The 17,748-nt window shown below is 34.4% G+C and overlaps 1 protein-coding gene across 5 annotated transcripts in view; it reads right to left on the bottom strand.

Moving 5' to 3' along the window:
* Positions 1-17,748, bottom strand: part of STXBP5 (syntaxin binding protein 5) — a 228,252-nt gene that overhangs the window by 43,573 nt on the left and 166,931 nt on the right. The window contains exons 19-21 of one of the 5 annotated variants that reach the window (XM_062186890.1): positions 16,561-16,626; positions 8,856-8,915; positions 8,706-8,753 (exon numbers count right to left, since the gene is read on the bottom strand). In XM_062186890.1, coding sequence (XP_062042874.1) covers positions 8,706-8,753; positions 8,856-8,915; positions 16,561-16,626 — 174 coding nt within the window. The remainder of the gene's footprint in view (positions 1-8,705; positions 8,754-8,855; positions 8,916-16,560; positions 16,627-17,748) is intronic. The other 4 variants (XM_062186891.1, XM_062186892.1, XM_062186893.1 and 1 more) reach the window with 4 other exon arrangements.

The raw sequence follows: 17,748 nt of genomic DNA, 5'->3' as shown, positions 1-17,748 counted from the left end.
GAACCCGGCGTCCACATGGGATGCTGGCGCCACAGGTGGAGAATTAACCAAGTGAGCCATGGCGCTGGCCCAATCTGTGCTATTTGCTATTTCATTCCTTCCACTAACTTGGAGTTTAATTTGCTCCTTTTTTTTTTTTTTTAAATCTTATGATATACTTTAAAAGATCATTGGTTTAAAACAGTTCTTCTCTATTATAAGTACTTAAAGTACAGCATGCATTTCCCAGGAAGTGTCTCAGTCCATATGGACTTCCAGGAATTCTTCTGAGCAGTTTTCTGTAGTGCATGTCTCAAGAATTCCAGGTACATTAGCAACACATAATTCCCATCACTTCCTCCTAGGATGGTAAGGCTGTAACTCTCCTTGGTGCAACAAATCGTTCTGTGGCAGAAAGCTGGGGAGACTGAGGCTCATCTCAGAGTTCTTCCTTCTCTCAAGGATGACAGTCTGGCAATGCTGTTGTTCAGTTCTTGGAACCAACAGGCTCATATACTTTGACCAGTTTTATTCTTGCTTTTTGTGGAAGGTTAGGTCCCAGACTATCTTTCCATTTTTGTGATTTCTGGAGAACAGTTTTTTATAGTCAACTTCCTTTATGGTAGGTTCAGAAGAGGAAGATTCTCTTCTGGAGAACCTCTGGTCAGCTCTCCCGGCATACACCCTACCCTCTGGTATAATTTTGTGATGAGGGAATTGCGGACTTTAGTCAACAATTTTTGGATGCTCCTGTTTTTACTTTTCAGTGGTCTCAGAGGCACCTGTGAACCCAGATACTCACTAGCTGAAACTTGCGTTTGTGCCTTGGAGTTACTAATTTTTCATTGTGGCCTTCCAACTGCGGCCATATGATTTAAATGAGTTCTCAGTAACACACTGTCTGTTTTCTTTTCTTTAACTGTGGATTCTTTAACTCTTGCGCACTCAGTGTCTTCTTTGTTTTGAAATCCTTTTTCACCAGACAATATACACTAGCTCTTTTTCTATGTTCTGTCTGCAGAAAGCATGAGAATGAGCAAAAAGGTTTTTTCAATCAGAGGAAAACTGATGTCAGATATGTCCAGGCAGGTTGTTAATTAGGTCTTTGATCTGTCTGCTTACAAACTGAAAGATGATATGCTGGCTGGATGAGTAAACGATAAAGAGCTGCAACTGCTTTGTAGAAACCACAAAGTTAAGACTAATCATGACGTCTGCAGTGCCATGTTTCAATACCAAGGAAGATATATGATGCCCAAAGCTCGAGGCAAAGGGAATTCTTGGACCACTGTACCATAAATGACAAGTTTTTCACAGTTCCTGCTTGTTAGTCCTTTGCAACTGAAGGCATTTTCAAAAGGTTTCCCCAAGGCAGAGATTTTCATTGCTAAACTCATTTGAAATTAAACTCATTTTTAAAAAGTTTTCTTTAGTTTTTCTACCCACTGTGACATCTTATTTTTCAAAAGAAGTTTTCTTAAAAGAAAAAAAAAAGTTGTAACTACTACTTTTTTAGAATGTAGTATTTATAGTAAAAATAGAGTTTGACACAATAAAAGGTGAAAGGACTTATTATGACAATATGATGAACTTATAACATGCCAATTGATTGGCTTATCCTGAGAGGTTAATAATTAGACTAAAATGACAATAGCACTTTTTTTTTTCCACACGCAAGGGTGCATTTTCAAAGGGGTAGTACTGAAATGAATGTGCATTTAATAAAATAATCAGGATAATAAGGGAACTATCTTGGAGGACATGCCAAGGAGGATATGGCAAGGAATACAAGAAAAAGAAATAGGAAACAAAAATGAAAATTCTGTTATTACACATTATTTTAGTAGCTATGACAACTCAAAAATTCCAGTGGCCATCTCCCAAGCTACCGTAAGTTCAGAAACAAAATTTATCTTGAAGACCACTGCATCCATTTATGTATGGGTCCAGCACTTAAAAAGTACTTAATAAACACAGCAAATGAACAAATGGATAAACAAAAACCATCACTAAAACTCCACTTCAACAGAAGTTAAATTTCTTGGAGATGGCACGGTGATGTAGTGGGTAAAGCAGCCTCCTGCAGTGCCAGCATCCCATTTGGACACCAGTTCGAGTCCCGGCAGCTACACTTCCGATACAGCTCTCTGCCATGTTCTGGGAAAGCAGCAGAAGATTGCCCAAGTCCTTGGGCTCCTGCACCTGCATGGGAGACCTGGAAGAAGCTCCAGGCTCCTTGCTTCAGATCGGCCCAGCTCTGGCTGTTGCGGCCATTTGGGGAGTGAACCAACAGACAGAAGATCTCTCTCTCTGCCTCAGTCTCTGTAACTCTGCCTTTTAAATAAATAAATAAATCTTTAAAAAAATTTTTCTTTCTTCCCAAATGAAATAAAAAGACCAAATTAAAGAAAAGCCTGTTATTTTTTAGGATTTTTGGAACTATCCATTATCTGAAATGTAGGGAAATCTTAGCTATCAATAGTTGTCTGTTAATGATTTAGCTATAACAGGGTCTTTTCAATCTTGAACTCAGGTTTTGTCTTTAATTTTTTCCCATCCTTACTTGCTTTACAAAAATTCATAAAACTATTGTTTAATAGAACACCATAATTAAACTCCTTATATCATCCCAAAAGAATGGTCTATAAAGATATTACATAAGGCTAACATCATAAGTGTTAGGGTGGAATTGTGAACCGCTAAAATTCATATTGTAGAAACTCCAACCCCTAGTTCCTCATTTTGTGACTATATTTGGAGACACAGTCTTCAGAAGAATTAGATTAAACTAAATTAAAATGAAGCAGGGTTCTAATGCAAACTCACTGGTGTCCTTATTAGAGGTAATTCTAATACAGAGAGCAACACCAGGGACTTCAACACACACACGGAAGAAAGACCATGTGAAGATAGAAGAGAGTTATCTGCACAACAAGGAGGAGTCTCAGAAGAAACCAAACCTCCTTGACATCTAGCCTCCAGAACTGTGAGAAAATAAATTTCTCTTGTTTATGCCACCTAGTCTGTGGTATTCTATAATGGCAGCCCTAAAGATTACAAAAGTAATGACAGAACAGAAATTGTCAAATTTATAGTTCTGTTCAAATAACAGTTGGTAAAGATATTATTTCAGTGATGCAACTTTAATTTTCTTTACCACATGAAACCAAGAACAAGTTATTTCAAAGGATAAGAAAAAGATGGCTGGGGCTGGTGTTGTGGTATAGTGGGCTAGGCTGCCACCTACAACAGTGGTATCCCATATGGGCACCAGTTTGTGCCCTGGCTGCTACCACTTCCCATCCAACTCTCTACTAATGCACCTGGGAATGCAGCAGAAGAAGGCTCAAGTACTTGGGCCCCTGCACCCATGTGGGAGACGCCAATGAAGCTCCTGGCTTTGGCCTGGCACAGCCTTGGCCATTGCAGTCATTTGAGGAACGAATCAGCAGATGGAAGATCTTTCTGTCTCCTCTCTCTGTAACTCTGCCTTTCAAAAAAAAAAAAAATCTTAAAAACAAAAAAAGGGAAAAAGATGGCTTTATGGAGAGGTAAGTATATACACAGTAATTACCAGAATAGGAAACACAAATAGACTTTCAAACATATTTTATTATGAAATTTGACAGAAAATGAATCCAGAAATAAATATAAAATCTGAATATAATACATGGCAATATTCTTTAGATTTCAGTAAACCTGAAAAAGAAAAAGAATTCATTAGAAGAACTCAGACTTGTATAATGATTTTAAAGTATCTGCTTATAAACTTTATTCTTGATCAATTAAAGCCAATAACATTCTTTTAAAGTAGAAAATATTAGAGTTACCTGTAAAAATGGCATCACTGCACACTTGACACTATCTTCTCTTTCAAGATGAATTTCTGTTTTCTCAACAGCCATATTGGGGAATGAATTTAATGTGAACTTCTATAATTTCAACAGCCATATTATTTTGGGTTAAATATTAGGGATTATACATTAGAAACATCAGTGATATTTTGAGTTTTATAATGATTTAAATAATATTATAACTTAAAATACACTTTAATTTGACATATACTTGTCATTCATATGGCAGTAATTTCTAAGCTGGCTCTTGGAATTTGTTTTTTCAAATGTAAATATAAAATTGGGAAGATCACACAAAAAAAATGCTTAAGAAAGAAAAAGTGAATGCTTGAGTAGGAAATGTGAGACATAAGAGCAGAACATTCTATAGTGCAAGAGTCAAGAAAACTGTATTCTAACTTCATAGTCATTTTCATCTTGGATATGCAACATAAGTTCTCTGAGACTACATTTCTTTTCTTAGAAAACAAAAGAGAAGTGCTTTAAAGTTGCATGAGCTCATTAATTAATTTCAGTCTTATTAGAACATCTTAATTTTTAAAAGGAATGATTTAGATTCATGCATAAGAGAATTAATGAAAATAGCATTTGGACTAATAAACAATATATTCTTCACTCATATTGACTTTAAAAATGATTTCATCCAAATAACTAAGCTAATTCATCATCTGAGATATAAAGGTACCTTGGAAATTGTCACTACATTAACAATTGTGAAAAATATGTAGTACAGTGTATATAACTTTGAACATACCTATTAAACAGATCTATTATTTCTATTTGTTTTGCATGACACTGATTTAATTCATTATAAATTTAACATAATTTCTAGGATGCTTTATGTAATTAAGCAATATGGTATTCACTTTTTCCATATGAAAATTAATAGTAAAATGGTACATGAGTCAGATAACAGACCATGGAATTCAGCTAGAAATCTGTTTTCATCATAAAACAGAATCATAATGAAACAGAAACCTTTTGTAAAGGTTAATCATGTAGTTTCAAATTTACTTTCAAAGATTGACAACTTCTGGACCATATTTTATTCATAAAGATTCCATGAAGAGTATGATTTAACACTATGTTAACAAAGATAAGCATTTTAGAATTATTTTTGCACAAATTTAAAATAATAGGCAGGTGTTTAGCCCAGATGTTATGTCATCGGTGTCCTATATGGAGTGCCTGGGTTTGATGCCTGGCTCTGGCTCCTAAAACAAGCTTCCTGTCAGTTGTTACCCCAGGAAGCAGCAAGAAATGGCTCAAGTAGTTATATCTCTGCCATTCACGCTGATTTCCTGTCTCCCAGCCTTAATGTGGGCATTTGAGGAGTGGGCCAGCAATGAGAGTTCTATCTGTCTCTTGAATAAAGTTAAAAAATTATAACAACAAAAAGTGGGAGTGTTTGGTATAGTGGCCTAAATTAAAACTTTAGACCACCACATCCCAGACTGAAGTGCCTCATTCAAGTCCTGGTTACTCCACTTCTGATCCAGCTCCCTGCTAATGTGCATCCTGGGAGGGAGCAAGTGATGACTCAAATACTTGGGTCCCTTCCACTTATAAGGGTGACCTGGATGGAGTTCCAGCCTCTGGCTTCAGCCTGGTCCAGCCTTTGGTTTTGCGGGCATTGAGGGAGTGAGCCAGCAGATAAAAAATCTGTTTGTCTTTCAAATAAAATGAAAAAAAAAATTTTAAATAATAAAATCTTGAAGAATTTTATACTTCTAAATTATTTTAAGATGTAAATAAACAAAACTGATAATCTTATTTTCAAGTGATTTGTTGATAATGCTAACCATATCAAAAATTTTACAGATTTTGAAAATGGTGGGCAATAAGATTTTACTAACAAAATTTGTAATATGGTATAAATAGGCAGAACAAATTAACATATATATATTACATGTACAAAGCTTTCTCTGTGGATGTGGCAACTGCATTATATTCAGCTATATTTTTGTTGTTAAACTCAGAAGACTGAAGGTTTTTTAAACATGCTATTCTTTTTACACATGAAAAAGAAAATCTTTTCAAGGATCATTCACCTGCTTTGGTGGGTCAATTGGATATAAACAATGAAGCCAGTCGCTGAATTGGTATTCTGAAGTTCTTCACCATTTGGTCTAATTATCTTTCCTCTGAATTTAGCCTGCGAGGAAGGTAGACTTCTAGGTACTGTACATTATAGTGTGCGATGAGCACCAACATGGTTAGGTTCTGCCATAACCAGATCATCTAGTTATGAAACACACAATGGATTTGGTTTTGAATCCTTATGGCTTTCACTGAGTTGTACTGAGAGGTAATCATCACAGTGTTAAGATGGTTAGGCTGCCTGGGTGTAAATCTTGCTCTGTCATTTTGCTAGCCTTGCAACCAACAGGTACATTACTTATACTCAGTTTCCTTATCTGTGGAGCTGGGAAGTAATATTAACTTGCTCGCTGAAGTTACTGAATGGATTAAATGCCAGTATAATACTTTAAAATAATCACTAAGCATATTTTTTAAAAATTATCATTATTGACTCAGGTATCTCAGAGCTCTATTGTTGAACAGTTTAAAAAAAAAAAGCTGATTTTTCATGCTTAGGTACTCTTATAGCATAGGAAGAAACAGAAATAAAGATTCAGAGCCTTCCACATACGGTAGTACTTTTACCAGTGCCCACCTTGGAGGTTCTGGGCTTCCTTATTATTTCCTGATGAGACCACTGCGCTGCAGGTATACCTAAGGTTGAAACTAAAAATGTTTTTGCATAAAGGTAAAGAGAAATAATACTTTTATAAAGTTCAGGATACCTCATAGCCAGTGTGGGATCAGATGGTGGGGAAAACGGAGTCCTAGTACTTTTGATACCATAGTTTTACACAGAAAATGTCAGTGTTGACACAGAGGTCCTCATGAGATCCACCAATTTTCTTTTAATGTTTCATTGATATTTTATGTATTTTTCAGTAGCATATTTTATGCAACTTCTTATAAAGAAACTAGATACTTAACATAGGGAAATAAACTGACATTTTTCATCCACAAAAACTTTGTATCAAAAATGGGGCAGCCTTCCCTCGGAAAGAAATTAGTTTTCTTTTTATATACTTAATCTTGAGATTAAAAAAAAAAAAACTACAAGATTTCCAATGAAAATAAACAAAATTATATGTAAAACTAGGACTATAACAATGGTTCTTAAAGGTTAAAAATAATTATGAATGACAGTTCTAAAATAATTTTGAGAGTTAAATAAAGTTGACAAGTGTCCCCCAAAAATGTAACTACAGAAACTTGCATAACACAAAGAAATATAGCTGACTATAACATAAAGAAAGCTTTTTATGAAAAAAAAAAAACTTAAAAAGAAAGCTTTTTATGAAAGAAAATGTTACCAAAGAACCATCCCCCCAATGTTCCAACCCTAATAAATTAGTGAAGTCTTGCAATTACTGATGCTCAAGTAGTTCATGTTACATAGTCTATTTCAAACAGAAAACAAACCAACCAACAAGAAAGCTAGTCCTTACATATATTAAAGCAAATGTAACACTAACATCAAAAATCAGGAAAATTATTTTTAAAAATTTAATTATGCAGGAAGTCCCTTTCACCCAAGGTAAAATTCCTAATTAATTTAATTCTAAAAGTTATTTGGTAACTGTAATAAAGTCCTTTCTAACTTTTTACATTATATAACAGTAAACAAACCTCTAATATATCATTAATATAGAGTATACTGAAAAGAAAATTGGCTGAAATATATTGTTACAGCTCTATTACATAATTAAACCGATTTGACAATTAACCAAGAGATTCCACTAAAAAAAACCATTAAAACAAAGAGGTAAGTAATTGATTCTCCATAAATGAAGAGTCCTTTGCCCAAGAATAAACCAACTTATTTTAAAAATGACCAGAATGGCTAATAGTCACCCACTGTTAATATGATTAAACAGGGTTCAATTTACAACACGTAGGTATCATGGATGCTACTGCTAAAGCTTTCTTTAAAATTTCAGCATATGTTAAATATTATCAGTTGAGAAAACATACAGCTAACCCAGCTTCCCAGAAATTCATCCAATTTATATCAATTACAGGAATAGGTGGTAGGGGTTTGGGAGGGAAATGAATAATACATTAACTGTATAATAAAAATGCAGGATTTATGTCAAATATCAAATTTATTATTTTTAAAAATAGTGCTTGCTTTCAAACCTTTAAAAATTGTAGAGCACTCAATTTTTTCTGGTCCCAAACCCCTAAGTTGATTATATACTTCATTCTCCAATGTTTATACTTTGAGAACCTTGGTCTGAGTAATTAATTTCAAAGTCTAATCACAACAACAATCAGGAGTAATATAAATATTTTTGCTCATGGTGGTAGGGGAGCATCCTAGGAAACTCCAATTTAACCTAAGGTTGGTATGCATTATAGACCAAAAGAGCCAATCCTTTAGAAAATCATTTCCTTGAAATTTGGGGTATTTAAAATGCAAGATAGATGGAGTAAAGAAGAAAAAAAATTGAAGAAAATTATAAAGAAAAGTTACTTTAACACTTGAGAGAATAAAATTGTGTTATTCATGACATAAATTGAACCCTGTTTTATTTTCAAATAAAGCGAAAATAAAAATTAACAGAACAATTCACATTGTAAGTCAGAGAAAGAATTGCAACCCCAATTTAACTGATTTTTAATTATTGCCCCAATGAGTTTAGAAGAGAAACAGCCCAAGAGATTATTGTTTAGCACAGAAATAATAAATTAATGTATACAAAAATGCAATGCATTTTATAATTTTGTTGTTTTGGGTTAGCATTGCATGTAGCAAGGATTAGAAACAAAATAGAAATTTCTATTTCCTACCTATATCACTGGCTACCATCTTGGAAAACTTTCTGCTTTTGGTCTTCACTGAAAATAATATTTTGATATAAAATGTCAAAATCTATTCAGAGTAAACTAAATGAATCAAGAATAAATTTAAGAAAATACTTTAAAACAAAGATACTATACCCTTTTCTATAAAATTATTCATTTTTTGTTCATCATCTGAATTGTGTGGTGATGAAGAACCTACACAAATGAAGACAATGGAAGGAACAGGCACATAGTCAGTCACAAATGCAACTGTCACAAGAAAAAAGTACAAATGAAAACAAATCCACATATCACTGACCAGAGGAAAAGATCATATATGACAGTACTTAAAAAATTTTTAGAAAAAATGAAAATTAGAAGACAAATTCATTTCATGCAAAAACTCTTTTGTAATCCATGCATAATTTTTCATAATACACTTTCCATGAACTTTTTGAAGACCCATCATATAGTTAATAACAATTCTTTCAAACTGCAGTCCAATAATCAGCTCAGTAGCTTTCTGTAGACTCTAGTATATGTAAGTATTAATTTTTTACATTTTTCTGTAAGTAACACAATTTGGTAAAATCTTGGTATATAGTATGTTTTAAGAGAACATACAAAGGAAAAGCAAAAGTAGCAGCTGTTTCGTATAGCAAATTTAGAAATTCCTGATTAGATAATAGAACGGGGTTTTTCTAGCAGAACCAAGATCTTATTCTAGCATCATGCTGGTAAAACTTTTGCTATTTTCAGGTTAGCATGATAGTTCAAAACTATATATCCATTCTACTCTATAGTAGAAGTATTTTTAAAATATTGGGAATAGGGGCCATCATGGTACAGTGGGTTAGGCTGCAGCCTGTGAAGATGGCATCCCATATGAACACCAGTTCCTGTCCCAGCTGCTCCACTTCCAATGCTAATCCCTGCTAATGCACCTAGGAAAACAGTGGAAAATGGCCCAAGACCTTGGGTCCCTCCACCCATGAAAGACCCAGATGAAGCTCCTGCCTTCAACTTGGCTCAGCTCTGGCCACTGCAGCCATCTGGGGAGTGAACCAGGGGAAGAAGATCTCTGTCTCTCTTCTCTCTAACTCTGCCTATAAAATGAATAAATAAATTTTTTTCTAAAAAGAAATGAAATAGCCTACCTGAAAGAAAAACATAAAATAAAATATTGGGAATAATACTTACATTTTTATAAAAGCTCACATTTTTACAAAAATTTGTTGAGGTAAGAAATATTTAATTTTATTTTGCTGTGACTCCTAATGTTGGTATATAATCTTATTTAATGATTTTATGAATAAAATTTTATCATTTTTCTTTAAAAAAGATGTAATGTCTCATAGCATTTCTTTAAATTTAAATTTCTTTAAATTTTAAACAAATCTTTTACCATAAATGCAATCTTTTTTTTTTAATAAATTTGTTTTTATTTGACAGGTAGAGTTATAGACAGAAAGAGAGAGAGACAGAGAGAAAGCTCTTCCTTTTTCCGTTGGTTCACCCAACAATGGCCGCTAGGGTCGGCGCTGCACTGACCCGAAGCCAGGAGCCGGGTGCTTCTTTCTGGTCTCCCATGCGGTTACAGGTGCCCAAGCACTTGGGTCATCCTCCACTGCCCTCCCCGGCCACAGCAGAGAGCTGGACTGGAAGAGGAGCAGCCAGGACTAGAACCTGGCACCCATATAGGATGCCGGCACCGCAAGGCGGAGGATTAACCAAGTGAGCCATAGCACCAGCCCCATAAATGCAATCTTAAGTAGTATCTGAACCCTTGTAGATACCTATGTTTTAAAATAAATTTATTTTTATTTATTTGAGATGTAGAGAGACATTGAGACACAGACAGACAAATGGACAGAAAAAGCTTCTAACTACTGATTAATTTCCCAAATATCTCCAACTACTGATTAATTTCCCAAATATCTCCAACAGTTGGGGCAGTGATGGGCTGGGGTCAGAGACAGGAACTAAAAACTAATTCCAGGGGCCGAAGCTGTGGCACAATGGGTAAAGCCTCCACCTGCAGTGCCGGCATCCCATATGGGTGCCTGTTCAAGTCCCCACTGCTCCACTTCCGATCTAGTTCTCTGCTATTGCCTGGGAAAGCAATAGAAGATTGCCTCAGTCCTTGGCCCCTGCACCCACATGGGAAACCCAGAAGTGCCTGACTCCTGATTGGTGCAACTCCAGCCATTGTGGCCATCTGGGGAGTGAACCTGCAGATGGAAGATCTCTCTCTCTTTCTCTGCCTCTCTGTAACTCTGCGTTTCAAAATTGAATATATATATATATATATATATATATATATATATATATATATATATATGGGGGGGTCTTCCATGTTCTGGTTCACTCCTTAGATTGCTGCAAAGGTACAGCTAGTCCAATCCAAAATCAAGAGCCAGGAGCCTCTTTGGGGTTTCCCACGTGGGTGCAGGGGCCCAAGGACTTGGGCCATCTTCTACTGCTTTCCCAGGTCATAGAAGAGAGCTGGATCGGAAGTGGAGCAGCCAGGACCTGAACCGGCACCCATAAGGGATGCCGGAATTGCAGGTGGCAGCTTTATTTCCTATGCCACAGCGCTGGCTCCATAAATAAATAAATAAATAAATAAAAGAAAAGAAAACTAATCCTGGTCTCATACATGGGTGGTAGGAATCAAAGCCCCTGAACCATTACCACTGTCTCCCAAAGTTCTACATTAGCAGGAAGCAAAATCAGAAGTTGGAACTGAACTTGAACCCAGGCACTCAAATATAGGATGAGGGCATCCCAATCAGCATCTCACTGCTATCTACTACCTACAGACCTATTCTTTAAGGGCATATCTAAAATTCACTCATTGAATTTTTAAAAATTATCCCAGTTATAAATAACTTCCCCTTCTTGGAATTCCCATTACATTTTATATATTTCTTATATGCTGCTAATTGCTTACTCCCTTATATTTTAAATCTACTCTTATATGACTTTCCACACTAGAATCTCATTCAAATTTTGCTTTCCTTTGTGATCACTGAAGTGCTCTACAGGAAGAACTCTGCAAGTCAATATTTGGTCAGTGACTAAAGATTTTCTAATTAGAAGTAAATACTTAAAACATAGTTGTAAGTAAATAAAAAGGTTAAAAATATCCTAGTGGAAATACTAAATTTTAATTAATTGGGATAAATTTTGAAACCTTAAACAACACTCCCCCTCAAATCATATTTTCATCCTTTGGCCAGACATCTCTTCCCTTACCAAGTAAAACCTGCCAATATTGACGAGATCAAAACATAGTGGTTTTGCAAGAATACTCTTTAAAAATCCACGTTAGTTTTGCTACACAGTAGGTATATATCCTCATAAAACCTTTATCAAAAATATCACACAAGTAACACTGAGCTCAGTAACATGACCAGGGAGAGAAACAGGTGCAGTTGTTTGTCAAAGAAATATAATTCAAATTTAAAGCATATAACAGTTATGATAGGACATATGTATTTTAAAAAACCACTGCCATTTCTGATACCAAATAGCCACATAAAAGCATAAACATATATTATTAATTAGTTTCAGTTAATAGATTTCATATCAGAGCAACAGCAGGAAAACATCTATACATAATGAAATTATTAAAATGCTTGATATTTTAAAGTAAAAGTGGGCAACATGAGTTATAAATGTGAATGAAACAAGTAGAATGCCAACCTCTGGTTGTTGTATGTTCTGTGATAGCTCATAAAAATTCTAAAATGGTTTTAGTATAATCTACTTGAATATATTTACCAAATTACCATAATTACATAAACAGATAATATTTATAACATTTTTTCTAAAGGCACACAGACTCTTCTAAAGGTACCATACTATATATTATGGTGTGTGTATTCTTGGATTTTTTTCAGTTTTAAATAATCCAATGAAAAGTTTTTTAACCATTTCAACGTAGTGCTAAAAGAAATCCAACACTTTAAAGTGCTAGTGAAGCAACCTGAGTTTTTGATACAAAGATCCAACAGAGGACATTCTCTTTATTTGTTCAGGATGTGTATGCTCAGTATGCAGAACTATCTTTCTATTTTAGAGATCACTGGTTTATTTAAAAAGCAAATGGAAAGGGAAAATGCTATTTGTTATTTGGATTTCCTCAAGATGTTTTCTGAAGACAGTTTTGGCACAGATCTGAGGCCATAAATCTTGATTACAGGATTTAAAAGCGTTGCAAAAAGTTTGTCTTCATTATGTAAACTAATTCTAAGTAAACATATTGGTTTTGATAAAAGGCATAGAGCTTCTTTATATTTCTGGTTTTCCACTTAGTATTTATAAGGGACTAATTTTAACTCCCAACTCAATTTTATGCAATTCTCCTTTTCCCATAAATACTAACTTTTAAAATATTAATTATATTGGTTTTAATAATCTAGAATATATCATTTAATTACATTACTTTATGTATTTGTATCCTATTTCAGTGTGGAAAGTATTTGAGGCTGGTGATTTAATTATTAATTTTTATATTTTTGGTGACATGATGTCCCTCTGTTTCCTCTGATTCACCTCAAACCCACCCCATCTATCACTCTTCTTTGACTATCCCAAATGCATAGAATGTGTATGTTTTGGCATAAGAAATGAAAACAAATTATACCTGTATTTCCCTATTAGAATGCTAACAGGGATGAAGGCAAAAGAATTATGAATGTACAAAGAATAAGACAATTAGCCCATGCTACCTAGTAAAGATAACTATTACCTATTTTTAAATGGACAAAAAGAGAAAGACACACATAAGATGTAAGAATCTACTGTCCAGAGGTCAGTCTTCCAGAATCTCATTCTACTTTCTACTACAAAGTTCTTAGTAGTCATGTATGACAACCTATTCTCCTGCTATCTGAAACATGTGTTAGACACAATGCTTGAGGAGGAAGGTGGGCTATGTTTTTAAAAACAGCCTTTCCTGATGTGGCTGAATAGGTACAATTTCTCAGAGAATTGTTATATGTTTCAGAGCATAACAAAAGACTTTAGAAATTAAGGACTCTACATCTTAAGAGAAGAATTCATTATTTATCAATGATTATTTTTTATGATCATACACTTTACTTTGTGTTTCAAACTCAGCAAAACAAAATATCTACAGTTGCATAAATTTTGGCATGTTAAAACTATACTGTCTTTTCATCTGTGCCAAAAAGCAAAATCCAGTTTAAAATCTGGAACCATGTTTTAAGTTTCTTAGGTTTGAGGAAGAATTTGCAGAGTTTTATTTTTAAATACTATGTACTTTTTACGTTTACATAAATATAAGTACTTTTTGTATTTACTTAAGTAAATTTAAACATACCTACACAGTTATCTACAATTACCACTTTTGGGTTATTCCAAATAGCAGGATGTACCTATCTTTTGAAAGTTTAGTTTGGCTCCGGCATTGTGGTGTATCAAGTAAAGCCATTGTCTGTGACCCCTGCATCCCATTCGGGTGCTGGTGTGAGCCCAGTTACTACACTTCCAACCCAGCCCCCTGCTAATGTGCCTGGGAAAGCAGCAGAAGATGGCCCAAATGTTTGGGCCTCTGCACCCACATGGGAGACCAGAAGCTCTTAGCTCCTGGCTTTGTACTGGCCCAGCCCCAGGGCTTGCAGCCATCTGGGGAATGAATCAGCAGATGGAAGAGCTCTTCCCCCAACCCCCACCATAACTGCACCTTTCAAATAGATAAAATAAATCTTTAGAAAACAAAACAAAACAAAACAAAAGGCCCTAAACAGCACTCTGGCCTCAGAATCAGCCCTTAAGGCATTTGGATCTGGCCATGAGAGTTTCTCAGGCATGGAAAGGCAAGACACTGTGGCAAAAAATGACCTAAATGAAAGATGTTTGTTTGTGAGTGAGATCCCAGTGGAAAGAACGGGCCATCAAAGAAGGTGGTATCTTTCTCTGAAGGAAGGAGAGAACTTCCACTTTGATTATGGCCTTGTCTAAATAAGGTCAGACTTTGTGAACTCAAAAGGCTTCCATAGCCTCAGCAGCTCATGACAAGAGCCTTGGGTGATTACTGACTCTATAAATAAGAGTGTCAATTGTTAAATCAACAACAGGAGTCACTGTACACTTACTCCCCATGTAGAATCTCTGTCCTTAATGTGCTGTACTATGAGAATTAATGGTAAAACTAGTCTTCAACAGTACTTTAAACTTTGTGTGTCTGTGTGGGTGCAAACTGTTAAAATCTTTACTTAGTATATATCTTCTGTATATAAAAAGATAATTCAAAATGAAACAAGAACAAAAAAAGAGAAAGTTAAGTATTTACAGAATTAAAAAAATAAGAAAAGTTTTGATTAGCATAAAAAGGACTGAATCTTATTAAAACAATTTTGATGGCCATTTAATAAATTTCAATGTTAATACTTGTATTATCCACTTTGGTTTATATACTTAACATTGATAACTGCATTCACATGGTCTTTGGCAAAGTGAAAAGGGCAGAAAAGATTATTGTATGCAGTTGGGGGAAGAAAAGTAAATTATGAATAGATACTAAAATTCAAAATTCCAAATGAAGGAATTCAGTAAATAAATAACTCAGAATCTTCTTAATTGTAAGGTATATCCAAAATACTCTTTTGTATTATTAATATACACATACGGCACAGAAAGACCTGTTTATAGAGAAAGAAAGAGGACTGCATAATGAAAACATAAATATATCAGAAATTCTAGTCCATGTGGTAGAAATAAGTTACTTACTTCATCTTATTTATTTGAACTTTATTCCACCAATGGTAAGACTTAATATTAGGTACAGATTGTGTGAGTGGTTCCTGTGTCATCATTAGCTTAATGACAAAATTTCAATATGAAATTTAAATAACAATATGTGAAAATGAGTGGCTATATTTCAATTTTATGCAAAGAAATGTACAACTGGTACAAAATCAGAAAATGCAATTATAGAAAATATAACAAAGCTTTTACACTTATAGTTCTAATAAAATGTCACCTTGAAATGTGAGAGAGTAAAATTCTCCTCAATGTTTTCCATTCTTATAATTGTTTCTGATGTAGCTTACCAGAAATGGTAAAGATCAAAACTTGTCTGAGAAAATGTTCCTTTGATGAAAATTCCCATCCAGAATGATTTAATAATCACAATAGTTAAAATTATGAAATTAACTTTATTAAAAATTAGCAAAAGCTTTAATCCACTAAATAAATAATTCAGAATCTCCTTAATTGTGATGGGTATCAAAAGATACTAAGAATAAGACTCATTTGTAATATTGATATACACAGCAGCCACAGAAAGACCTATTTATAGACAAAGAAAGGAAGTCATAAATACATCAAAGCAAATCTTGATAGTTTATAATTATTTAAATGTGAACAGTCACAATCATATTATAAGCATTAAAAACTCTCATAATCATTTAAACAAACAACATTCAAACATTAGAAAAAAGCAGATTACATCATCAATTTTTCTTTGGTTCTGCCCTATTCCACCAGAGGATGCCAGGAATGCCTACAGCAACGACTGTAGATAACTAAGACAACCAAGACAATGGTATGGAGTCAAACATATTTCCTCTAAGAAAGAATTAATATAAGGAAGAATAAAAAACAATCATTTGACTATTGACAGGTAAAACTTTTGATTTCTATCTAGTGCAAGCTGAAGGTCTTTTCACTCAATCAGAATGAAAAGAATGTTTTTATGATCTTAAAGATAAATGTGTGACACAAAAATTTGTCAGTATGTCTTGAATGCTTTTATAGGCAAAGGTACACTGAAATGCCACCATGCATTTTATAGAATCATAATTATTAATGAAATACAAAAATAGATTACCGGAAGTTGGAGATTTGCAGCGATCTTCTGGGACTGCTGTCCCTTCACTAATATCACACAGACCTGCTAAAAGACAAAACAAAAACCAAATCACACACAAAATTATATGAGCACACTGCTGTCTTCCACATACAGTAGACATTTAACTACTGTCCATTTAAGACTGACGGTGTTGATACTATGCTCATTAGGTTTGACGTGAAACATTCTGATTTAAAAATATCTCCAACTAATACAGCAGTTACTAGTTAAATAGCAACACTGATAGGAAAAGAATTGCCAAATGAAATCATTTGTTATTCTTGAAGAGCATTAGACATAATGCAAGAATTTGTTTAAAAGCTGGAATGTGAGGGGCACATGATATACTTCTTTTTGAATTTCTGGAGGGAAAGTAATTACTTGTAAATTTGTAAATTACTTGTAAATTTCTTTTTTTGCATAATAAGGACCTCAACTCAAAGAGGTTTCCTCTGTGTTGAACATTCCTCTTAAGTATTTTTGAATGAATTTAGAAAATGTGTATATCTCTAAATTTGTAATATTTAAAATGTTGCATATGACTTATCATGTAAAAGATATGCCTCTCATAACATGATGTCATCAAACTTTTAAAAAGCTCTAAAAATACTTTCTTTCCACAGATATATATGAATTATATAAAACTGAGCTATCTCATAGGATGGTCTAATTTCTTGTTTTTGTTATAAACAAGAACAGGTATGGTAAAATATAAAGTAGGCCAGCACTGTGGCTCACTTGGCTAATCCTCCGCCTGCAGCACTGGCACCCCGGGTTCTAGTCCTGGTTGGGGCGCCGGATTCTGTCCCAGTTGCTCCTCTTCCAGTCCAGCTCTCTGCTATGGCCAGGGAGTACAGTGGAGGATGGCCCAAGTGCTTGGGTCCTTGAACCCGCATGGGAGACCGGGAGGAAGTACCCAGCTCCTAGCTTTGGATTGGCGCAGCGCTGGCTGTAGCAGCCATTAGGGGAGTGAATCAACGGAAGGAAGACCTTTCTCTCTGTCTCTCTCTCACTGTCTACTCTCTCTCTCTCTCTGTCTAACTCTGCCTGGCCAAAAAAAAAATATATATATATATATATATATATATATATATATAGTAAATAATTGGTATGAATATTATAAAAAATTCTGAAAAATGTTTAAAAATTATAAATAAACCCCAGTGG

Source organism: Lepus europaeus, chromosome 3 (assembly GCF_033115175.1).
Source record: "Lepus europaeus isolate LE1 chromosome 3, mLepTim1.pri, whole genome shotgun sequence".
In the NCBI taxonomy this organism is placed as follows: domain Eukaryota; kingdom Metazoa; phylum Chordata; class Mammalia; order Lagomorpha; family Leporidae; genus Lepus; species Lepus europaeus.
Note: the sequence above shows the minus strand (reverse complement) of the source record. Positions and strands in the feature narration are given on the sequence as shown.